Source organism: Bos grunniens, chromosome 19 (genome assembly GCF_055505025.1).
Source record: "Bos grunniens cultivar Pamir isolate PY7600 chromosome 19, Bosgru_T2T1.0, whole genome shotgun sequence".
Lineage (NCBI taxonomy): Eukaryota > Metazoa > Chordata > Mammalia > Artiodactyla > Bovidae > Bos > Bos grunniens.
In genome coordinates this window covers 45,644,742-45,669,775 of record NC_141183.1, presented here as the reverse complement: position 1 = coordinate 45,669,775, position 25,034 = coordinate 45,644,742, and the positions used below count along the sequence as shown (strand labels likewise).

At 50.0% G+C, this 25,034-nt stretch overlaps 1 protein-coding gene across 3 annotated transcripts in view; it reads right to left on the bottom strand.

Annotated features, from left to right (window-relative positions):
- Positions 1 to 364: 364 nt before the first annotated feature.
- RHBDL3 (rhomboid like 3) overlaps positions 365 to 25,034 on the bottom strand; it is a 55,380-nt gene continuing 30,710 nt past the window's right edge. For 2 of the 3 annotated variants that reach the window (XM_086360253.1, XM_086360252.1), the window contains 4 exons: positions 24,724 to 24,836; positions 18,568 to 18,668; positions 7,673 to 7,733; positions 365 to 4,221 (listed from right to left, as the gene is read on the bottom strand). In XM_086360253.1, the coding sequence (XP_086216379.1) occupies positions 3,950 to 4,221; positions 7,673 to 7,733; positions 18,568 to 18,668; positions 24,724 to 24,836 (547 nt within the window). In that variant the 3' untranslated portion in view covers positions 365 to 3,949. Of the gene's footprint in view, positions 4,222 to 7,187; positions 7,273 to 7,672; positions 7,734 to 18,567; positions 18,669 to 24,723; positions 24,837 to 25,034 lie in introns of all 3 variants that reach the window. The other variant, XR_015148230.1, reaches the window with a different exon arrangement.

Here is a 25,034-nt window from a genome sequence, read left to right as displayed (position 1 = left end):
CAGGACAGCTGGCACAAAGGTTCATGACCTGAAACCCTAGATGAGTTTCCTTATTCACAGCCCTTTCCCTCTAAATTATACATAGAATTGTCTATCTGTGCATTTTTATGGGAAGAATAATCATAGCTTCCATCAACCACTCAAAAGAACTGTATTCAAGAAAGGCTAAGAACTACCAAGCCGGAAAGACCAGTGCTGAGCACGGATGCCCCATCCGTACGGCATACATCACAGACCCACCCCCACTGTTGGCCACCCTCTCTGCCTCCCCAACCCTAACCCAGACCGAGATGAAACAGGCTCCAATGCCAGCCCTTCCCGAGTAACTGGTGAAACTGGTGAGAATAACTGTATAACCAATGACTTAAAGAAAAAAAAAAATCTTTAATGGAATCTGTGCTCAAATAATATGTTACAACAAAAATATACAGAATGTACACGATACAAAAATATTTAGAAACAAACACTGCAGCTTGTGGTTTTTTTTTTTTTCCACCTACTCCAGTCCTGGGGGCAGGGAGACAGGTGTTGGGCTGGGCAGTTTTTTAAGGCAGAGGAATATTGGAGCTTTCCGGCCAGCACTGGGAACATGAATGATGCCAGGAAAGGGTTTTCCACTGCACCTGGGAATCAGCATTATTTGCAAACGAAACTGGACACTGCAGGGAGATCCAGGCTTGGTGAGCATGGACTCCCCTAATCCTCTGGGCAAGAATGGTTCTCATGGAAATTGAGAACCCTGTGAGCTGGCAAAAGCGTCTCATCCAGGAGCTTTTCCTAATTAAAAAACTAATGATGAGTGGTGTCACTAAAATGAAATTTCTCCTTGGAAGGTCGTTTTCCTTTCCCGAGTTTCTGTGATTCCTCTTCCATGTAAGGAGAGGGTGAGTCTGGGGCTGCTGTTAGGGGAACCTTCAGTTTTCAGCCTCTGAAGCCTGTGGATAAAAGGCTGACTACCTTCCACAGCCTGAAGATTCTCTCCACCCTCTGCTTCTCAGCACCCGGTCAGGTGGCCATACTGGATGAGGAGGGAATGTGGGAACAGAGGACCTGCCCGGGAGGAAGCCAGACCCCCAGAAGTAAACCTTACCGGACAGCTGTCTGCCGGCCCTGGGCTGGAGATCTGGAGCGTCTGAAGTGACTCCTGCCACCACTGCGTGGTCCTGCTTGGACGTGGTGGTCGGGAGAGGCGGCGGAGGTGGGCGTTGAGCACAACAAAGAACTTCGAGGTTGCTTGTGGACCAGGAGCAGCTGGGGCCGGCGGTGCGGGGTGTAGAGAAGGAGCCCTTAGTGTATCCCAGGCCTCGCAGGGCAAGACTCCACACCTCTGCCTTATGCAGTCCTCAGTAACAAGCTTCCATCTGAAGCCCTGAAGGAACTGGGTGCTTCCCTGATGGGCTTTCTAGACTCTTCCAGTTCACAGTCTTCCCACGTCTGAGAGCGGAAGCCCCCAGCTCCAGACCATACCAGATAAAGGCAGAAGTGTCTCCACTTCCTCCACCACATCCCAGAGTGCTCAGGTGCCAGGACAGAGGCGATGCCCTGCCTCCCAGCAGAGCACAAGCAGCCTCTGTCGCTCCCAGAAGGGACAGCATCACTCAGGGTTAGCAGGGGTGGCAGTCCACAGCAGAGCCCCTCCCACCCCCATCTTTGCCCACGTCTTCTTGGCCTCCTTTCCAGCTCAGAGTCTCCTCTCCTAAGAAGCTCACTCTTTCAACCACACCTGGCCCTCAGGAGGGTGGAGGATGGCTGGCAGGGACAGACTGGCACGGCTCAGCCAAACACCCGGGGCCATCCTGCCAGGGTGTCCTTAGCACAGCATTGACACAAGTGCAGCATGACCTCGGGAGCCCTATGTGGGGACCAGAACAATCTATCGTTGGGCCAAGACAGGGAAGGGCTTGGCATAGCCCGGGGGTGAGTAGGGGTGTCGTGGGGTAGGAAGACCCTGCCCATTTATGGGTGATCACAGTGGCCCAAGACCCGTGAATACCTGGCCTGGCTGACTCTGGACCTTAGCATATGTAAGGGCTCTGACAGGCTTGTGGCGGCCCCATTCCTGCAGGAACACAGCCCTCTGGGTTGTCAGTGTAGGGAGTTCCCAGGGCAGCATAAAGAGACACAGTTCATCAAAGGCCATCCTCCCCACACCCTCCCCACGGGGTGGGCACCAGCTCCTGCAGGGGATTGTTGCCTCAGCCCTGTTCTGCCACTTGTTTTGGGGTGGGGGCGCAGATTTGACCATCTCCATGTGTCCTCCCGGCTCTGAGCATCCATGGGCTGTCCTCCTTGCCTGCGATATTCCCTCAAGCACCCACTAATTCTTCTCCAGGAGCAGTTTCCTGTCTGAATTGGAATCCCTGTGCCCCCAACTTCAAAAGGCCCCAACATTCCTGCTCCAGCCTTTCCTGCACCCCCAAAGCTCCCTCCCTCCTAAGGGAGACACAACAGAATCTTTTCAGACAGGAAGGCTCCTCTAGACAGGAGTCAGAGCAGAACGTGGCAAAGGGGAGGGAAACCTCAGCATCCTCAAGGTCCCTGGAAGGGCGGAGGTCTCCCTCCACCGCAGCATGTCTCCCACTGGTCAGGGAGTCTCAGGGAGGCACCAGAGAGGAACGGGGATGGGGAAGAAGGGGGTGGGAGTTTCCTATCTCTCAGTGTCCCCTTCCTCTCAGGCGGACTCCCCCACAGCCCCTGCCCTCTGCAGGTTTCCTCTGCAGCCTCCAGCTGGCCTCACATCATCTTTCCCATCACATGTGCATCTGCCCACCAAACCATATATGTGCACACACACACATGCACACACACACACATACACATGTACCAGAACATTGGCTCTGTAAGCAGAGGACAGGCACACTGGGGGCTGTGGGCAGTGGAAGGGGAGGAAAAGACCCTGAACAAAAGGGGTTGGATGTCCAGACACTGGTGTGAGACGTCAGCACCCGGGAGAAGTCCGAAGCTGATACCCTTCCCTTCCCCACTGGCACTGGGGGTGGGGAGGGCAAGGGCGGAGTGGAGGGGAGTGAAAGTGAAAGTTGCTCAGTCCTGTTCGACTCTTTGTGATCCCACGGACTGTAGCCCACCAGGCTCCCCTGTCCATGGGATTCTCCAGGCAAGAATACTGGAGTAGGTAGCCATTCCTTTCTCCAGGGGATCTTCCCGACCCAGGGATCGAACCTGGGTCTCCCGCACAGGAGGCAGATTCTTTATCACCCGAGCCACTAGGGAAGCCCTGAACAAAGTTATTGCCTCCCTCTCAGGCTCCTCTCACAGGTACCCCGAGGGCAAGGGAGCAGGGAAGGGGGAGCCTGGAGCTATAGGATCTCCCTCTGCGCTCTCCAGGCCTGAGAGAGAGCCCCACTGGTGGGCACCCCAGTGCCCACCAACAGGCATGGGAGGGCGTCTTGGGTCCCCCCAGCCGAGACCAAAGTTGACCATCCTCCACCACCAGGCCCCCTTCCACTCCAGAGCTCCATACCCAATAGCTATGGAGGGAACACATCCTGGCCCCATAGTGACCTCTGGGCTGGACACGGCCTGCCTGGCTACTGGATGACTAGAAGCCGCGGGCCTTCCTTACACTCTTAGGCACCTCTGGGTGGCGGATGAAGGAGAAGGCTGCTACCCAGTCTGTGTCCCTGAACACATGGGACATGCCCAGCCCGAGGGGACAGCCACTCTCACGTCACCCCAGGCCTTCGCCCTGGCCCGAGGTCCTCAGAACAATCTAGAAAAACTACAGAAGCCACATCCAATTCCTCCAACGGGTGCCTTCAGAAAAAGGCCTCCACTGTCTGTTCAGATCTGAACACAAATGTTACAGCAGCCCAGCATCTCTTGTCCTCTCCTCTCTGGCCTCACTGAGCTGGTGATGAGAAAAAGAATACGGCTGCTCCTGGCTGATGCTGCTTCTCCCTCCTCTCCTGGACCACGGTCCTTCAGGCCTTTAGGGGGGTGGCGGCAGCTTCAAGTCCAGCAGGGTGTAGGCAAAGATGTTCCAGAAGACAGCGAACAGCACGAAGACGGTGTACATGGCCACAAAAATCCACCACAGCGACTGGTCTTGCAGCCTCTGCTCGTAGTTCCTCAGGACCACCACACCCAGGGTGATGCCCACAGCCACGCCACCCAAGTGCGCCACAAAGCTCGGGTGAGGGCAGGGAGGGTAAGCTGACGGGTGGAACCGCAGCCACACGGCCCGTCCAAACTCCATGCTCACTGCAAGGGGAGGAAGCACAGACAGGTCACCAGAGGGCACAGGGCGGGAGCTGAACGAGAGGTCTTGCACTCCAGCCAGCCACCCAGTCATCCAGCCACTAATTCTTTCACTACCCAACAGGCCAAGCACGGTTTGCTGTGTGCACTGGACATATAATCATGAAGACGGCAGACACACTACTGTTCTCCCAGGGCTTACAGAATCTGGCGACCAACCAGCATATAATTACATAGTAAGATAATCCGGTAAAAGGCCAGAATACTGGAGTGGGTAGCCTTTCCCTTCTCCAGCGGATCTTCCCAACCCAGGAATACAACTGGGGTCTCCTACATTGCAGGCGGATGCTTTACCAACTGAGCTATCAGGGAAGCCCAAAAGAAACCCTACGGGAAGAAAAAAATAGGTGATTTAAAATCAAGGCTGTGTTTCAGGAAGGGGATTGTTTGGTTTGGAGAATCAGGCCAAATCTTCCCACAGGAGGGACACTTGAATATCAAGAGAAGACGCAGAACTTCCTGGTGGTCCACGGGTCAAAACTTCACCTTTCAAGGCAGGGAGTTAACAGCCCACAGGTCTCGTGGCCAAAAATTCAAAAATACAAAATACTGTAACAAATTCAATAAAGACTTTAGAAATAGTCCGTATCAAGAAAAAAATCTTAAAAAGAGAGAGAAGACCTTAAGAAGAGCGCTTCAGGCCGAGGGGACAGCTCTGTGCAGAAGCCCAAAGGGCCTGCACCCCTGCAGTCATGAGTGCTGGAGGCTCAGTCCCCCCATCTGTATAGTCTCAGACTCTACATACCAGGCTACACTGCTGGGACATCAATAAGAATCTCATTATGTGTGAGACCTTTACAGTCTACTAAGTGTCTTCATGTACTAGCTCTAAACCCTGGAGAACCCTCAGAACTGGTGCTTTTATGGTTGAAAGGAAGCGATGAAGGGAGAGAAGGGCAAAGAAGGAGCGGAAATAAATAATCTCAACAAAGTGTTAGAATGTCAGAATCTAAAATGCCCCCATCTTGCTCTCCAATCCATCCTTCTTGTGCAAACTCAGCTTGGCCAATTCAATGGGGACGTGCTCTCTTGAAGGGTTAAGTGCCATTTTATTACCTATCACCCAAAGAACCTTGTTAGGTTACCATTTAATTAACCAGGGTGCCTCTCTCCACCCTAACCACCCCAGAGATGCCAGCACCTCCAAGGATGTCCATTCCCCGGGGAATTGCCTAAGCTTCCAGGCCTGAGCCCTGCAACCCCAGGGATGGCCAATAGATGGCAGAAACGGAGTGGCAAGGGACACACATCCTTACCTCCTCCTGCCTCCCCGGGTGCCAAGGCGTCTTCCTGCCCTTTCCCTTGCAGGCCCTGCAGTCCACAAGGGAGGTTGGAGTGACATTGGTCTCAGTTCCAAAATTGCATTTTAGTTTTTATAATGCTTGTAGTTAGATTATTTTATTTAAAAAAAATTTTTATGTGGACCATTTTTTAAAGTCTTTATTGAATTTGTTACAATTCTGTTTTATGTTCTGTTTTTTCTTTTTTTTTTTTTTTTTTGCCAGGAGACATGTAGGATCTTAGCTCCCCAACCAGGGATCTAACCTGCAGCCCCTGCACTGGAAGGAGAAGTCTTAACCACTGGTCCACCAGGGAAGTCCCCAGGTTGTATTCTTTTAAACTGTAAGACTCATGACTCTGCTCCCTTTCTTACAAACAGACAAATTCAGGCTGAGAAGATGAGGAAGCTATGCTCCCCCTAGCTCCTAGCCCACTGCCTCCCATAGCCTCTCCCAACCCCCTGCCGCCCCCAGACCCTGATTCAAAGATTCTGTGAGTTTTAGAGCTGGAAGGTCCTTTCCGGGATTAGAAATCCTCCAACGCCATCCAGGAAACAGAGATCAGAGGATCCTGAAAGCCATGGGGTACAAAGGATGTGGAAGTGGATTTAAATGGAGCCCACCTGGGCCCCTTATCCGTTCCATTTCTGTTCTGGCTCAGTTTTTCCTCTTCCCCACAAACCAAGTGGCTGACCCAGACAGAGATAGTCCCGGAGCTCCTGCCCAGCCTGGCAAAAGTGCAGGGCATTAGAGACGGCACAGGCTCACTCTGAATTCTGCCTCTACCACCTGTAGGGGGGTGACCTTCATGTTCTGAGCCTGTAAATTGAGCCTAAAAACAATCCGCTCTTCATAGCCATGTTCTGGGAACTGAATGAGAGTTTGTGTGTCCCTCTTCTCTATTCTGTTCAGACTCATCTCTTTCCATCTCAGAATGAGCCTCTTGGCCTCTGGTCTTATCCCCTGCACATACCTCCCCCTCCACACTGCAATCTGATGAATCACTGAAAACTCAAAATTGTAAACATCTCCCTCATTTAAAGCCCCTCACTGGCCTCCTAGTGCATCCGGGAATGAAGCCCAGTTTTTCTCTTTGCATTTAAATCCCTCCATGGTCTGACTCCAGTGATCTCTTACACAATCACACACAGTCCTAAACCTCATGGGTCAGTTTTGTTAACCAACTTGCCAGCCATTACCCTTCACTCTTCTGCATCTTTGTTTCTGCGGCACCTGAAGTGGCCTCTTGCATCCTGTCTACCTGGTGAACACCTGTCTTGTCTTTCACACTCAAAATGTCCTTTGCAGGTAGACTGGCTTCTCTCAACGAAGGCCCTTATCACACCTGTTCACAAGGGTTCATGGATTAGCTATAGCTCGTGAGCCTGCTAAACTGCAAGTTTTAGAGTGTGTGTATGTGTGTGTGTGCACGCCCATGTGAGCTTGCCCATATGTGCCTTTTTCTGGAAAGTAATCCTCAGTTTCCAGTAGGAGATCTCAAAGGATCGACTCCGTGACCCAAAAGGTTAAGAAATTACTTCTCTCACAAGGAAAAAAATTTTTTTTTCAATTTCTTTAATTCTGCATCTATACGAGATGACGGATGTTTGCTAAGCTGATGGTACTAACCATTTCGTGATGTATATAAGTCAAATCATCAGGCTGTACACCTGTAACTCATGCAGGGCCGTGTGTCAATTTTATCTCAATAAAACTGGAAGGAAAAACATTTTTAAATAAAAATATTGAAACCAGAATTTTTTTTAAACCAAAAGGAATAAAAGCCCCCAAAGGTTATTCTTCTTGATCTGACCACTGAGCTACAGCCTTATCCCATGTGGACTCTCCTCTCTACGTGGACTCTCCTCTCTACGTGGACTCTCCTCTCTATGTGGACTTTCCTCTCTGCACAGTCTATGTCTGTGAAAAGTAGAGGTCAGGGAGCAGCACTGGAGGTCAGACCCTCCTGTAACCCCCACTTCTTTGCACACTGTGGACATGTCTCCCTTCTCTTTTTGACCACAAGTCCCTAAAGAGCAGGGACTGTGCCATCTCTACATCCCCCAGGACTGGTACAGGGCCCCCCTTCCCCAGCCAGCCCTATCAGAACTTACTACAGATCAAGGCCACAGCCATCCGCAGCAGCTTGAATTGACACTTCATGCCTGACCAGTTCTAGGAAAAAAAAAAAAGAGAGAGAGTTTCATTAGTTTCAGATCAGACCACTTCTCTGCAGAGGTAGCCAGCCTAGGAAAAGCTGACATTTAAAAAAGTCATCTCTGGGAATTCCCTGGTGGTTCAGTGGTTAGGATTCCGCACTTTCACAGCCAAGGGCTTGGGTTTGTTCCCTGATCGGGAAACTAAGATCCCACAAGCTGTAGAGTGAGGCCAAAAATAAATTTAAAAATAAAATTAGTGGGGTTTTCCTGGTGGCCCAGTGGTTAAGACTCCATGCTCTCAATGCAGGGGGCCAGCGTTCACCCCCTGCTCAGGGAACTAGATCCCGCATGGTACAACTAAGAGTCTGCATGCCACAATTAAAGATCCTGTATGCTTCAACTAAGACCTGGCACAGTCAAATAAATGTAAAAATAAATAGTTTTAAAAATTAAAAAAAGAAAATGTGTAAACAAAGGAAAGGCTAAAAGAGTTGGAGTACAATAAAAATAAAGACGGAGTTTAAAAAGAAATCATCTCTATTAAATCCTAAATGAAGTGATTGTGGCGCAGTCCCAGATCGCACCAGCACAGCCTGGACATTTTAGGGGTTGGTACCGTCATAAAAGCTCTGGAGCTGCACCAACACAGGAAGAGAATCTAGATCCTGGGAGACACGAGTCCCTGTCTCCACGACACAGATAGATATCTGAATGTTGCCCCAGCTGCTAGGTCTCATGGTTACAAAGCGATGCAGGCCAGCAAAGCAAGCCAAGTCAAAACAGAACCATCAGGACGATAGGAGAACTCAAAAGCCTGCATTCGAGAAACAAATGAGGAGAAGATCTGGGGGAGGTCAAGTTCACTGTGGTCAGCTATCAAGTGAGTCAACATAAGCAAAAGGTATATTTAGTGTAACCTGTAAGCAGAGACAATGGATAAAACTTCAGAGACAGACTTTTCTTTTTAAGCTCAGGATACGCTTCCATTTCTAATCAGCTGAGCTGTCCAAAGATGGAATGATCCATGGGATGGTGAGTTTCCCATCACAGAGGGGTCCACATGGGGGCTTCGCATCACTCAGAGCGGGTGCTTGAGAGAATCAAGCATTGGAAGCGGGGTGGGCCAGATGGCCTTCAGACAAATCCCTCTTTCCCCTGAGAATCTCTGAACACTCTGAACCTCCAAAGCAGATAATCAGAGCACAATTATTCACCTTACAAAAGGACTGTTCACTTTACAAAAGACTTCGCCACAGGGCTCCTTTGAGGGCCACTCCTGCAGTGCTTTCAAAGCTCCCTTCCATTTACCCAGAAGCAGAAAGGAGCCCGGAAACTCCCTGGAAAACATCAGTCTTGGGGGAGGAGGCAAGTGGGGATGCCCCGGCTTCTGTTTCCTCCCACCCACCTCCCCCTGCCTTTGCTCCCTGGCCCAGGCCCAGCTCAAGGGCACATCTTGAACTCCTCTGAAATAGGGGGACCCATGCATGAAATCTGACGGGGCTCCTGAACACTGGCACGGACAGCAATGTCTATGGAAGCTTCAGTGGACCGAATGGAATGGAGGGACGCTGTCCCAAAGACAGAAATCCTGCCACATTCAGCTCTCTGCCCTTCGCCTCCCTCTTCCCCATTATTCCTCAATGATCAGCATGTCCTTCCTCACAAAAAGCTAAGTGAGGGTCTTCCCTGGTAGTCCAGTGGCTAAGACTCTGAGCTCCCAATGTAGGTGGCCCATGTTTGATCCCTAGTCAGGGAACTAGATCCCACGTGCCACAACTAAAGATCCCACATGCTGCAACCAAAAAAAAAAAAGGGGGAGGTGAGCGATACACGGTCCCTCTTCAGGTGGGAAAGTCTGATCTCTGCTTGCTGACATGTTCTGTACTAAGAAGCAGATGGCAGGACAACGTTGTCCCCTGCTGGGGTTTGCCCACAGGGGACTCTTGCTGGGGGCAGGGAACAGAACAGGAGTTGGTGCCGTCCATTGGATCTGGCAACCCAGTCCAAGCTGGCTCAGTTGGCTGAAGTTGGGTAGCCCCTCAGCTCCTCTCCATGAGGAAGCCTTAGGATGGGAGGGACCTTGGGAGTCACCTGGTGGGCCATCTCCTCCCAAAGGGACACCCCTGCCAAGAAGCCCCTGTGACGGGGAGCTCCCCAGCTCCTGGGGCAGCCCCAGGAAGGGGTTACAATCACGGAAAATTTCTTCCTGCCATTGTGCAGCCAGGCTTTGCCTCCCTGTAATGTCCACCCATGGCTCTTCATTCTCTCTTAAAAGTGACACCCACATTCACAGCAGTGTAATTCACAACAGCCAAAAAAGTGGAAGCAAATCAAGGGTCCAAGGAGAGATGAACAGAGAAATAGAAGGTGGGCTAGCCACACAGTGGAATATTACTCAGCCTTCAAAAGGAAAGACGTTAAGACTCATCCCAAACTGGAATGAACCTTAAAGATACTATGCTGCTAAGTGAAATAATCCACTCCCAAAAAGACAAAGAGCATTTGATTCCACTTATAGGAGGTACAGAGGAGTCCAGGAGGTGGGGGAGAGAGGAATGGAAGTTGTTGTTAAAAGGGTATAGAGTTTTAGTTCTGCAAAATGGAAAGAGTTCTGTAGATAGATGGTGATTCGTATCGTACTATGATATGAATGTACTGAACACTCTCAAAAAAAAAAGTGACATGGAACACTTCTAATATCCCTTTTCCTCATAAAAGCTCTCTGGATATTTTACCTCATGTCTCTTTCCCTGAGTTCTGACTGATACTATGGGGCAAAGTAAGTTTAGAATGTATTGGTCACGCTCTCCTTCAGCTGAGGTCCTCACCCCTCTGGGTCCAACCTGGGATTTGCCTTAAAAAGTACCGTCTGTATTTTTGGTCTGGCAAGATCACCCTGGGATGACTCAGAATTCCTTTTTCCTAGGGTCCTTGTTTATAAATTTGAGGTAACAGTACGTATCTCATAGCCCACCTCATTGTTACGAAGGTGAAATGAATTAATATGTGTAAAGAACACAGACTGGAACACAGTAAGAGTCATCCATCTAAATGTCTGATAGTATCTAGACCTGCGGCAAAGACAGTGAGCTTGCCTTGCAGAACGGTTTTAAAACTTCAGAATCTCTGCGAAGTGAAATAAGTCAGAGAAAGACCAATACTGTACGATATCATTTATACGTGGCATCTAAAAACTATAACAAACTAGTGAATAGAACCGGAGAAGGCAATGGCACCCCACTCCAGCACTCTTGCCTGGAAAATCCCATGGGTGGAGGAGCCTGGTAGGCTGCAGTCCATGGGGTCGATAAGAGTCGGACACGACTGAGCGACTTTACTTTCACTTTTCACTTTCATGCATTGGAGAAGGAAATGGAAACCCACTCCAGTGTTCTTGCCTGGAGAATCCCAGGGACGGGGGAGCCTGCTGGGCTGCCGTCTCTGGGGTGGCACAGAGTCAGACACGACTGAAGTGACTTAGCAGCAGTAGCAGCAGTGAATAGAACATAAGAGAAGTAGACTCACAGATACAGAAAACAAACTAGTGTAACCAGTGGAAGGGGCAAGATTGGGGTAGGAGACCGTAAGGTGCAAACGACTGGGGGTAAGACAGGCTCAGGGATGATTTGTTTCACACAGGCAATATAGGCAATATTTTGTAATAACTGTAAGTGCAAAGTAACATTTTAAAATTGTACAAAAATGGACTTCCCAGTGGTTAAGGAGTATGCAAGTCACATCTGTGTCCTGAGTCAAGTCTGACTCTGCAACTCCATGGACGCTCACCCACCAGGCTCCTCTGTCCATGGGATTCTCCAGGCAAGAATACTAGAGTGGGTTGCCACTCCCACAGGCAGGGAGTCCATCTGACTCCAGGAGCCTCCTCCAGGGGATCTTCCCAACCCAGGGATTGAAACTGCATCTCTTGCGCTGGCAGGCAGATTCTTTACCACTGCGCAACCTGGAAGCCAGGGGTTAAGAATTCTCCTGCCAATGCAGTGGACAAGAGTTCGATCCCTGGGTTGGGAAGATCCCGCATGGTACGGGGAAACTAAGCCCGTGTGCCGTAACTACTGAAGTCCATGGCCCTAAAGCCCAAGATCCACAGTAAGAGAAGCCCTGGCACCACAACTAGAGAAAGCCTGTGTGCAGCAACAAAGACCCAGCACAGCCCCAAATAAAACAAATGAATTAATTGTAAAAATTGTATAAAAAGTAAAAAAAAAAAATCTTAAAAAAAAAAAATTCTGCAGAATCTCAATGACCTTCGATGAAGCCAGGGAACTCCAGTTTTCCCACATGGCTGCCCTGCCCCCCCAGCACCCCCGCCGGGCCAGCCTCATCCACCACACCATACCTGGCTCCGGAAGATACTGGAGTCTGCCAAGCTGATCCAGTCACACCCTCTCATCTGCACTTGAGGGTCAAGGAGGGCTAGGGCAAGGTCACAGTGAGTTAAGGTCGAGCTTGACAAGGTTCCCAGTCCAGGGCTCTGTTTGCCCACACTTCCAAGGCAAGGTTATGTTCTGTCTGTCTGTGCTGTCTGTCCCTGCCGGCTGCCCCCAGCTGCCCCCCAAAGCTGAGTGAACAGTCAGTAAGTGACCAGCCTCCCAGCAGCTGACGGGTTAAACTAGAAAGTCACTCCTTTGCACCAGCTGCCTCATCTCCCAGCCCCCTCCCCATTATTCTCTCCAATAAAATAAGCACAGTGAAACAACAGGAGAAGGGGAAAAACCTCACACAGCGCCAGCCATGCTGCTGCTATAAATGTTGAAAAGCCTGCAGGCCCCTGGGGAATATATACTTTTTTCAGGCCCTTTAATTTCATTCTCTCCCAGAGCCTTGCAGGGTGAGATGGTAACTCACCAACGGCAAACAAGACGGGAACCAGGCCTCTCAGCATCTTGCTCATCCAACCAGCTAAGAGCTCACAGGCTGAAACCCAGGCGGGAGGTTCTGTTCCCAGACTGCTTTACATACCCCCAGTGGAAACAACTTCTTGTCAAATCACTTCAAGAAAACCCAACACAGGAAACAAGAAAGCATGACACAGATAAAATTAGATGTCATTAAGTAAAAATCTTACAGCAGGCTTTTTACTTAATAAACTGAACCTTGTAACGCAGCAATCTTCTGCGACTTTCAGACAACAATCTCTCCTGTGCTTTGACAGTACGGTTCAATTTGTGAAAATTTCGATCTCAAAACGTTTTAGAAAAACATCTATTGAGTGGGGCAAAGTATAAGAAAATATCTTGTATACTTAAAAATGAAAGTCTGCTCTATGGGCCGCAGCAAAAAGCAATTAATAAATTATTCAATTATGTGCGTCTTTATACTTCTAGAATTTCAAATAAGAAGTCCTGATTGCAGGTCTTTAATGCCATCCAGATCGTTTGTTGAAATATTTTCTAGATTTAATCCCCAGATGTAAACAAGCTTTTTGAAACTCAAAGTGCTTTTTTTTTTTTTTTTATGAAAAATAGGACACGCTTTCATTTCAGGCAGACTCTTTCACTTAAGTACAGTCCTGAGAACAGGAGGGTTCGACATTTTTCTGTTATGTATCTGAAGCATAAAGTACACATTTTCAGATTATTCCCTGTGCAGACATCCGGTGGAATTTGTAATTAAAGAATATGTATAAAATATATACATAGGAATAAAACTACCATATGACCCAACAATCCCACTACTGGGCATACACCCTGAGAAAACCATAATTGAGAAAGACACATGTCACCCCGATGTTCATTCAAGCGCTATTTACAATAGCTAGGACATGGAAGTAACCTGGATGTCCACTGACAGATGAACGGATAAAGAAGCTGTGGTACATACATACAATGGAATATTACTCACCTATAAAAAGGAACACATTTGAGTCAGTGCTAATGAGGTGGATGAACCTAGAGCCTATTACACAGAGTAAAATAAATCCAAAAGAGAAAAACAAATATCACATATTAACGCATACACATAGGATCCAGCTCAGTTGGTAAAGAATCTGCCTGCAATGCAGGAGACCCAGGTTCCATTCCTGGGTCTGGAAGATTCCCTGGAGAAGGAAATGGCAACCCGTTCCAGTATTCTTGCCTGGAGGATCCCATGGAGAGAGGAGCCTAGCAGGCTACAGTCTATGGGGTGGCAAGATTCGGACACGACTGAGCGACTAAGCACACGACACACTATAGAATCTAGAAAGATGGTACTGGTGAATCTATGCGCAGGGCAGCAACTGAGCGACTGAGCTGAACTGAACTGAATGGAGATGCAGACACAGAGAACAGATTTATGGACACCAGGGCAGGGGTGGGACCAATCGAGAGAGAAGCACGGAAACATATACACTACCATACGAAAACAGACATTGGGAATTTGCTGTATGACTCGGGGAACTCAAACCAGGGCTCTGTGACAACCTAGAGGAGTGGACGGTGGGAGGAGGGAGGCAGGTTCAAGAGGGAGTGGACATATGTATACCTATGGCTGATTCATGGTGATGTATGGCAGAAATTAACATAATATTATAAAGTAACTATCCTTCAATTAGAAAATAAAGAAAAATAATAAAATTTAAATCAAAAGAGCTCAAATAAAATGATGATGATATTCATCCTTAAAATTATTTTTTACCTTTATAAAAAGTTTCAGGCTAAATAAAGGAACAAATTGTTAGAAAGAAAAAATATATATATATAAACACTTTTGAACTGTGGTGTTGGAGAAGACTCTTGTGAGTCCCTTGGACAGCAAGGAGATCCAACCAGTCCATCCTAAAGATCAGTCCTACGTGTTCATTGGAAGGACTGATGTTAAAGCTGATACTCAAACACTTTGGCCACCTCATGCGAAGAGCTAACTCATTGAAAAGACCCTGATACTGGGAAAGATTGAGGGCAGGAGGAGAAGGGGACGACAGAGGATGAGATGATTGGATGGCATCACTAACTCAACAGACATGAGTCTGGGTGAACTCCGGGAGTTGTTGATGGACAGGGAGGCCTGGCGTGCTGCAGTCCATGGGGTCGCAAAGAGTCGGACACGACTGAGCAACTGAACTGACTAATATAAACACACATATACCTACAGGATCTCCCAGGATGACGATCTGCCACATAAACGACATTTTCACATGCATTTTTTTTCATGTCTTTCTCACAACTACTTTGTGAAGAAAGGATTACCGATGAGAGAACAGAATCCCTAAGGAGTTAAGGAACTCACAGCATAATAGATGGTAATACCAGACCTCAAATCCACATTTCCTGACAGGTGCATGCTCTTTCTCCTTCTGCTCCAGTGAGGTGCTTTATTGGGTATATACACACAGACCAAATCTTCATTTTGGAATTAAAGATCAACAGTCTAAATGTATGTGCTCAGCCGCTCAGTCATGTCTGACTCTGCAGCCTCATTGACAGTACCCTGCCAGACTCCTCTGTCCATGGGACTCTCCAGGCAAGATTACTGGAGCAGGTTGCCATCTCCTACTCCAGGGGACCTTCCCGACCCAGGGATCAAACCCATGTCTCCTGAGTCTCCTGCACTGGCAGGCAGATTGTTTACCACTAGTGCCATCTGGGAAGCCCACTAAGCGTATATACACCACTGTATACAAAATAATCAGCAAGGGCCTGGTGTGCAGCGCAGGGAACTCTACTCAGTATCCTGTAATAACTTACACGGGAAAAGAACTGAAAAAGAATAAGGATATATATAAGTAAATCACTTTGCTGTACACCTGAAACTAATACGACACTGTAAATCAACTATTTGTTACTCAGTTACTCAGTTATGTCCGACTCTTTGTGACCCCATGGACTGCAGCACACCAGGCTTCACTGTCCTTCACCATCTCCCAGAGCTTGCTGAAACTCATGTCCATTGAGTCAGCGATGCCATCCACCATCTCATCCTCTGTTGTCTCCTCCTCCTCCTGCCTTCTATCTTTCCCAGCATCAGAGTCTTTTCCAAGGACTCGGCTCTTTGCATCACGTGGCCAAAGTATCAGCGCTTCAGCTTCAGCATCAGTCCTTCCAATGAATATTCAAGGTTGACTTCCTTTACGATTGACTGGTTTGATCTCCTTGCAGTCCAAGGGACTCTCAAGAGTCTTCTCCAGCACCACAGTTTGAAAGCACCAATATAAAATAAAAATAAAGAAAAAAAAAAGAACTCTCCTCTTACGTTTGCTAACATTCTAGGGAGAAAAAATATGTCATCTATTAGGCTGAGCCACATCAAACTGCCAAGGTTGAAATGCTTCTGACCCACAGAAATACCAATTTCATTTGGCTTGTCCTAATGCATCTCCGAATCGCTGGGCACAGAGCTAGTTTGGGTAAAGGTAGCCTCTTGATGAAAAGAAACTGACCTTTCTAAGAAGGAAGCGAGTGAAATGAGCATTCTTCACTGTCCAATAAACAGCACACAGCTTTTTAAAGGAGGGCTACCAAATGTCACGCTCCAGGGGACCCCAAAGCTCCCTGTTGGCCAGAGAAAGCCATGTCCTTCTGGAAGAGCACTGGGCTCAGCTGCACCACCACTGGCTACTTGCAGAAAGAAGTACAAACTGGAAGAAAACTGCTCTCAAATACCCCCTCCTCAACCCCACGCCCCACCCTGGGCCCTGGGTCTGCTCTCACAGTGGGAACTTCTGAGAACACCAGAGCTACTTCCCAGGTGGCGGCAAGGGGTGGAAACAGGGCATCGTTATGAAGTCCTGCTTGCCTCTCCCTTCTCAGCTGTGCTGGTTCATGTCCTTCCACACAGACACATCCTGGGGGGAACAGCTGGGGGAGGGTGGCATTTCTTCCCCCTGCAGAAAGGAATTGGGGCAGGGGGAGGGGGGAGTGGCGGAAGCAGAATTCAGAGGAAAAGCAGAGGAAAAGCTGTGTCTGGGGAAAGCGGTGGCGCTGATACAGAACGACCCATTTAAAGGGCCACGTGAGGCGGCCCTGGGCTCCCAGGTGCTCAGCAGACCACGGCACGCACCCTGTGTGTAAACACACTTACCGCCCCCAACCGCCCCCCACCCCGCCACGCCCTCACATGGGTTTTCCAGCCTCTGCGGCAGCTCTCTTTCTCTCTCAGGGTACAAATGGGACTTTGGTGCAAAAAGAGGGAATCGTGTTGAGGAGCAGGACAGTTGACAGTAGCAGTGATAAAGAAGAAATGGAGGAGAGTCCCCGGTGGTCCAGTGGTTAAGACTCCATTGCAGCGGGCGCGGATTTGATTCCTGGTCCGGGAACCAACAGCCCACATGCCTGGCAGTGCAGGCAAAATAAATAAGACGTGGGGGAATTGAGGAACTCTATGAACTGTTGTAACTGAGCATCTGAATATCTGCCACGTGGGTGAAGACAGTGATGGGGGAGGAAAGTGAGAACAAGAGGCTCCCAAAGAGAAATTCCTTTCCTGGACACGGTCCCTGCTCCCCTAACCCCGGGTTCTTCCTTCCCGCCTGCCCCCAGATTCAGTGGGTACCCTCTGCCATGCGTTCAGCCCTATTCCAGGCACTGGGGAAAAGATAGGTAAGACCTGGGCTGTGCCTGTGTGGGGGGCATCAGGCAGAGTGAACCAAGCACTGCCAACGACTCCTCTTTCAGCCTCCAAACTTCAGACTGCTTCCAAAACAAGGAAGCTGTCTTCCTTGGCCTCCTCTAAGACTATCAGATGGCTTTCAACTTCTTGCCTTGAAGGTCCTGTCTCTACTCTGAGTCCACCCCAGCCTCTTCTGTGAGGGCTCAGGCATGAAGCTAACACTTACAGCAAGTGGTTATTTTCACTGTATCTCATTCGTCCCACCCCATCCCATTTCACAGATGTAGAAACTGAGGCACAAAGCACTGAAGTCATTTGCTCAAGGTCACTCTTCAGGAAGTAGGTGGCTGCCATTCAGATCTAAGCTGAATAACAGCCCCTGCTGTTAGCTAGTTCACTAGATTGCCTTTCAGGAAAAGGGAAGGAAGGACATGAGAAACGGGATGACGGTGTCCAGACACTGTGACGGGCTGGTGGAGGACAGTGGCACTTAAATGGTCGCCAGGAGATGTGGGCTCAAGACCGTATTTTTGTCACCAATTTGATTATGACTTTGCACAAATCATTTAACCTGTCGGGGCCTTCTTTCCTATTTGAGAATTTTGGTGAGATCATCTCTAAGGTCCCTTTACTTCTTTATTTGTAATTTTATTTATTTTGGCTGTGCTGGGTCTTCACTGCTTCAGGGGCTTTTGTCTGGTTGTGGTGAGCAGAGGTTACTGTGTAGTTGCGGTGTGACAGCTTCTCATTGTGGGGGCTGCAGGGCATGAGGGCTCTGTAGTTGGGGCTCCTGGGCCCTGGAGCACAGGCTCAGTAGTTGTGGCACACGGGCTCAGTTGCTCCGTGACATTTGGGATCTTCCCAGATCAGGGATCAAACCTGTGTCTCCTGCACTGGCAGGCAGATTCTTTACCCACTGAGCCACCAGGGAAGCCCTTAAGGCCCTTTACTTTTACCAAACTATGAGAAACAACAAATTACAATTTTGATGGGTGCTAGTGGTCAAGAATTTTCACTTTTTAAAGCCACCGGGTAGCAGAGTTGGAATAGGGAGACAGGCAAAGCCAGGCTGGAGAAAATTGGAATCATATACAGAAGGGACCCATTGGAAATGGCCCGGCAGAGGGTGAGGAAGTTTCCTTGAATTTGGCTACTGGCCAAGGCCACCTGGGGCTTTCCGAGCCCAGGCTGGAGCACAGAAAAGAATCTAAAACCCAACTCCGGTAGATTAACATCCAGGCCCAGTGACGGCGGGGAAGGGGTGGGGTGGGCCAAGAAAGGACTTCAGGGACAGGGGTGCTCACCATGACGATGTTGGCCAGATGGGCAGAGACGAGCGCATACACCCCTCCAGAGGAGCCCACCACTGGTGCGGTCATGTCAGCCACAGACACTGCCAAGGACCCTGGTACAGAGAGAGACGGAGAATTCAAGGATGCTGGAGTCGCTCCCCACCCCGAGTCCCAGGCGCTGGGATGCTGCAGCCTCAGGGCTGAGACTCCAGAGCGAAAGCTCCATCACCCTGGAGCTTCCTGAAAGATTCATCTACGACCGAAAGGACCATTTGGTTCAAACCTCTCCTTTTACAACTGGGAAGCAAAGTCTCAAGGAGGGAAGTGACTTGTCCACAGTAGAGCTCCAACCCAGACCATCTGCCTGGTGATCTGGCCTCACCGGGTGCTATCTCAGGGTTCTGAGCGATGTCAAGAAAATGGTAGCAGTAGTTTTGCTGAAACTGCCACCCTTATGGGGTGCTATGTGTCAGACAACTGCCAAACATTTTGTGTGACCCTCAAGCCCACTCGCTGAGGCGGGCGCTAACAGCCTCATCGCAGAGATGAGGAGGCTGAGGCCTCAGTCACCTGGTAGGAATGGCTGGAGCCAGGACATGAGTCCAGGCCTGCCTAACACAAAACTCGTGTACTCTTGGCCTCTCCAGCAGCCACTCCCTAACCTGTCAATCCCCACCCTCTACCCTCACTCTTTCTCAATAGCACCCAGAAACCTGCCATGCATCACCTCCAACTGAGTGAAACTGCAACAGACCAACAGGATCTCTAGAGCTGAGCATCTTTGGAGGAAAAATGTCCTTGAGAAGTTCCAGGGAAGAAAGAAAGATGATGTCATACCCCCTGGGGGAAAGGAATGGTACAGACTCTAGGTCTGGAGGATGAGAAACTTTGGTCCTGGGAGGGAAGCTGGGCAGAGAGGAGATGGGCAATGCATTGTTCTGGTCTCATTTAAGTGTGATCAATGCTTTGGCTTCCAGGGAAGGACACAGGAGACTAAAAATAACTGGGAGTTAGAACTCAGGGCTCAGAGGATGAGAGGTGGCTGGCAGGGTGAGTGTGCAGAAATCACCACTGGAAAATGCCCGCAGGCTCCTGAGCCAATTAGTCACTGCCTGGGTGGAGAGAGGAGGGCAAGGCAGAAGGCCAAGTTCTGCAGGCCCTATGGGGGTGGAGGGTCAGCTCCTAAGGAAGAGGCTGGGGCCCGCCTGGGAACCAGGGTACCTGACACCCTGGGCCTGGAGAGGTAGCAGCAATGTCATCTGCCTTCTCCCCCCATCGCTTGCTGCCGCCACCCCAGATCGCTCTCAAGGCTCTGAGCTTATTGTGATCCTACCAGGAAGAGATTCCCCACAACAGGTTCTTCGTCTCCAGGGGGATGTCATCTCTCAAGGAAAACATAAACTGTCATGAACTAAGAACACCCGAGTCCTTCTCCCCTCCCAGGGCAACTATAAATCTTTCCTCTCTCCTTTCATGCTTCCCCTTCGGCTTTAATTAGGTATTGATCTATTGTCAGATAACTTTTTTTTTTTTTAACTGCTGAGCCATGGGGTCAACCCTATATAACAGGAGGGGAAAAAAAAAAATCTCAGGGTGGCCTGCAGGCCAGCAGAGATCTGCATGACAAAGGATTCCCACGCTCCCGGCTGGGGCTGGTGGAGGAGGTTGCATTGCAGGGCTGGGCTCCTCTTAATTACCGTCTGGACAGAGGAAGCTCCCAGGCTGGCCTCTTTCCTCCGTGTGAGTCCCTGCAGATGGGCCCAGCTTCTGCTCCTTCGGCCTCACCGGCGGGATCCACCAGAGCAGGGAGGCGGCAGGGTCCAGCCTCCATGCACTGACCTTTCCCTCACCCTATCCAGGGATGGGAGTCCTGACCCCAGGCAGGGCCACAGGTCAGTCTGGATGGTGGCAGGATGGTCGACTGGGGACGAGACTGGCTACTTGTGTGACCTCGGACACAGCCCCTGAATTCTCTGGGCTTCAGTTTTCATATCTGTGAAATGAGGAGGTTAGTTCTAAGGCTGTCCAATGTTTGAGCAGTAAGACTCTCTTTTCAAAGAAACCTGACCTATACCCCTATCCCACAGAGCAGAGGGCAGACAGCTGCTCAGGCTGAATGGGGGTGAGACATGGGGAGTAAAGTTTGCCATTCACTGGAGGGGACCTCCAGGGTTCCTTCCAGATCAGAAATACAATAATAAAAGCCTTGGCCTAAGATCCAGGGTCTGGGGTTTGAATACTGATATAAGAATCTAGAAGGAAATGATCTGGACCCACTTGCCCTCCATTTGTGGCAGAAAGACTTTCCTTAAATGACTGCAAATTAGTCGTGGACTATGGGCTTCCCTGGTGGCTCAGATGGTAAAGAATCTGCCTACAATGCAGGAGGCCTGGGTTCGATCCCTGGGTCAGGAAGATCCCTTGGAGAAGGGAATAGCTACTCACTCCAGTATTCCTGCCTGGAGAGAATTCCATGGTTAGAGAAGTCTGGTGGGAGAGAATTCAATGGACAGAGGAGTCTGGCAGGCTACAGTCCATGGGGTCACAAAGAGTCACACTGGACTGCGTGACTAACACTTTCATTTTCAGAGGGACTGGGAGAAGTCAAGTAGAAATGTGGGCTGCTCTGCATATCAACAGAGCAAAGCCATTCCAGGGTAGGAAGCCAGGGCCAGGGAGGATTCCTGACAAACCTATGGGATGCAGTGTGAACCCACGGAGGTCAGGAAGGTAGAAGACAGAGAAGCAAGCCACACCTCTGCACAGCAGCAAACCAAAGGACCAGTGCTAGTCAGGGCTATGAATTTCCACTCCCCGAAACCCTGGGTCCATGCCAGCACAGTGATGAACTGGCGACTTTGCCATAACGCACAGCTGTGATAATTTTAGCCTGGAAAATTTAAAGCAGGTGTCCTCCAGCACCTCCCTTAGTTGCTGCGGCTGCTGCTGCGGCTAAGTCGCTTCAGTCGTGTCCAACTCTGTGCGACCCCATAGACGGCAGCCCACCAGGCTCCCCCGTCCCTGGGATTCTCCAGGCAAGAACACTGGAGTGGGTTGCCATTTCCTTCTCCAATGCGTGAAAGTGAAAAGTGAAAGTGAAGTCGCTCAGTCATGTCCAACTCTTAGCGACCCCATGGACTGCAGCCTACCAGGCTCCTCCGCCCATGGGATTTTCCAGGCAAGAGTACTGGAGTGGGTTGCCAATCACCTTCTCCGCCCTTGGTTGCTAAAGAAAAGCAAATCCAAATAAAAATTGCCAGAACACCTACCTTTAAGCAGTATAACTTTATTTATGTATGTACCCTCTCATTTAGTGCTTGCCATGTGCCAAAGCCTGTGCTAGGCTCTGGGGGGTGCGCCCATGGCTTCTGATCTACAGAATTTATCATCAAAGTTGGGCAAAACAGTGAAAAGATCGGGCTATTTTGATTTTTTTGGCCGAACCACATGGCTTACAGGATCTAAGTTCTCTGAGCAGGGATTCAACCCATTTCCCCTGCAGTGGAAGCTGAGAGTCGTAACCACTGGATTGCCAAGGAAGTCCCAAGACTGGATGTTAAAGTATTTAAATTCAGCCCTATAATCATTAGCAGAAGTGAGATACATCTTGGCTTCAAGCATTGGCTAGAAGCACAGGTTTGGGGAAGTTTCTACTACAGTTCTAGGATTTCTTGGCTGAGCAAACAGGGTGATTCCACTTCTTTGAACTGCCTATAAAATGGGGGTGTCAGTAGCCACTTCAGACGAATGTGATGAGATAATACACGTGAACCCTTTATCACATGCCTGGACCATCAGACATGCTGAGCAGAGATTAGTTATAATTGTTACAAAATGCGATGGCCTTGGATTTGGAATATTTTCATTGGGCAGGAATTAAAGAGCAGGGCTTAATGTCTATGAAGACTGCCCCGCCTTGGAGGACTTCCCTGGTGGTCCAGTGGTTGAGACTTCGCCTTCCAATGCAGGGGGTGTGGGTTCGATCCCTGGTCTGGGAGCTAAGATCCCATATGCCTCACGACCAAAAAACCAAAACCCAAAACAGAAGCAATATTGTAACAAATTCAGTGAAGACTTTAAAAATGGCCCACATCAAAAAATCTTTAACATGAAAACAATGACCTCCCTTGGTTTCCAATAAATTCCATGCATGAAGGATAAGTCTTGCCTCTGGTTCTCATAACACTAAGGTCATGTTAGAGCATAGCCTTTGGGGTCAGACAGCCTGATCGGAGCCCAGCTCCACCACTTATGACTGTATCTTCTTAGGCAAGTCACTTTCCTTCTCCAAGCCTTGACTTCTGTATCTGTAACAGGTGAAGGGTAATAGTACCTGCCTCAGGAGGTTGTTGCGGGGATTAAATACAGCCTGCACAGGACACGCACTTGGCTATCTGGTCAGAGCCTGACTGTCTGAACCGGCACCCCCTCTCTGAAGAGCGATGCACACACAGAGCAGAGGAGGAGGAAAGGGTGCAGGCGGATCAATCAGCTCAATCCTGGGGATCAATGGCGTGACATGTGGTGACCAGAATGCCCTCTGCTCTGAATCAATGACTCAAATAGGACAGTGCACGTCGTTTGCTTTGCAGTACAGACCCACACCCTCAGGTTCAGCTGGCAAGCCCCCTTCTGCCTGTACACCAACCCCTTCTGCACTGGTGTCCCTGGGAAGTAATATCTGCACTGTTTCCCCGCTGGGCATCATCTGGTTTGGACGAGACCTGAGTCATCTTGAATCTGTGTTGTCTTCTAGGTTACTCCGGCACGCCCACTTAATTGACTACTAACTGCAAGTGTTACGAGCATTTCCCTGTTCCTCGCCATTAACCATCTGGGTCTCTGAGTAGGTATGGAAGACGTGGCTCTGAATCCCCGCATGTCGACGCTCAGGAGTGTGTGGGTGACTGAGGAAGTCTGGCGCACAGAGACGCTCCTCAGACCTTTGTTCAAGGATGCAGAAGGTGCTGGATTCTGGGAGAAGAGAGGCTGGTGTGGGCGCTGTCCAAGGTGGCCAAGTTTTCAACCTCAGCCCAGGAGTGAAGGAGAACAGCGCTGGGCCAACCTCCCAGGCTGAGGCTTTACAAACTAGCAGACCAGCCTCTCCCGGGATGGACGGGTGGGCGGGCAGGGTGGGAGCCTTCCCTCTTTGATTCCGGAAGCCCTCCCACTCACTCCCGGGGTTCCTGCCTGCCCTCTGTTTACAAGGCCGACGCTGCCCTGCTCTCCTGATGACAGCTTTAATGCCACTCAGAAAGGATTAAGATCTTACTTAAACACACACGCAAAGCTCCCTTGGGCACCGCTGTCAAGGTGAAGAGCTGAAGCAGCAAACCTTGTAAAGAAAAAAGCCAGCAATAAAGTTGGAGACATCACCAGGGAGATTCCTCTGTTCAGAAGCACAGTTGGTGCAGACTCCTGCAGAAATCTCCTCCGCTCTCCCCACCTTGCCCCGGTCCACCTCCCCTCCCACCGGGGCGGGGGCCCAGGAGCTGCGACACTGTCCTCAAGGCCACAGTGATTACACGCATCACCTGCCACGTGGGCTGAGTCAGCCAGGGCCCAGACTCCTCCAGCTGGCACAAGTGCTCACGACTTCTTGGGCCAGACTATCTCCTGCTTGCAGTGGGTCAATCAAGGGCCAGCCCAGGCAGAGGCAAGACTGCCCTTCGGGTACAGGTGGCCCCCCCACCCACCCCTGGGATCTCATTACCCTTGCTTTATTTCATTCTTCACCTCGCCCCGCCCTCCTCACATCCTGCACGCATATCTCACTTTTCGTTGTTCAGTCGCTAAGTTGTGTCCGACTCTCTGTGGCAGATCTCATTAGTTCCCTCTTAAAGCTTAACAGGCGCCAAGAGAAGGTAAGGAATTTCCCCAAGTTCACACGGCTACAACACGGCAGTGAGAGACTGAAACCTCGGTCAGTCTGCCGGCTCCAAATCACACCCCTCCACCCGCTTTGCCATCACACGCCTCCCCCTCTGGGTGGCATCCCCGTCCGGTCTCCCTGGGGAGGTGGGGAGAGGTACCCGGAGGAGAACCCTAGCAGTCGGGAGCCTGGGTGATGAGCGTCCGCTGGAAGCCTGGGGCCTGCCTGACGGCACAGGGTCTCATCAGCCGCCCTGGGGAGGTACACCCCTATGAACTCTGGGCCCACCTGCCTACCTGCCACGACACCGGCCACATAGACAAGCCCAATGCGGGTTGCTCCATGCACCATCTCCAGAGGCACCCCCACCAGGAGCTGGAGCACCACGTTGAGCCCCAGGTGTTCTATCCTGTACAGAGAGACCACAGTCATTCAGTCAGCATGTCAAGAGGCTGGGCATCCAGAAGTGGACCAGACCCTACGGCTGGGAGCTCCCTGGTGGCCTAGTAGCGAAGAATCCGCCTGTCAATGCAGGGGACACGGGTTTGATCCCTGGTCTGGGAAGATCCCCACATGCTGCCAGGCAGCTAAGCTCGTGTCATAACTA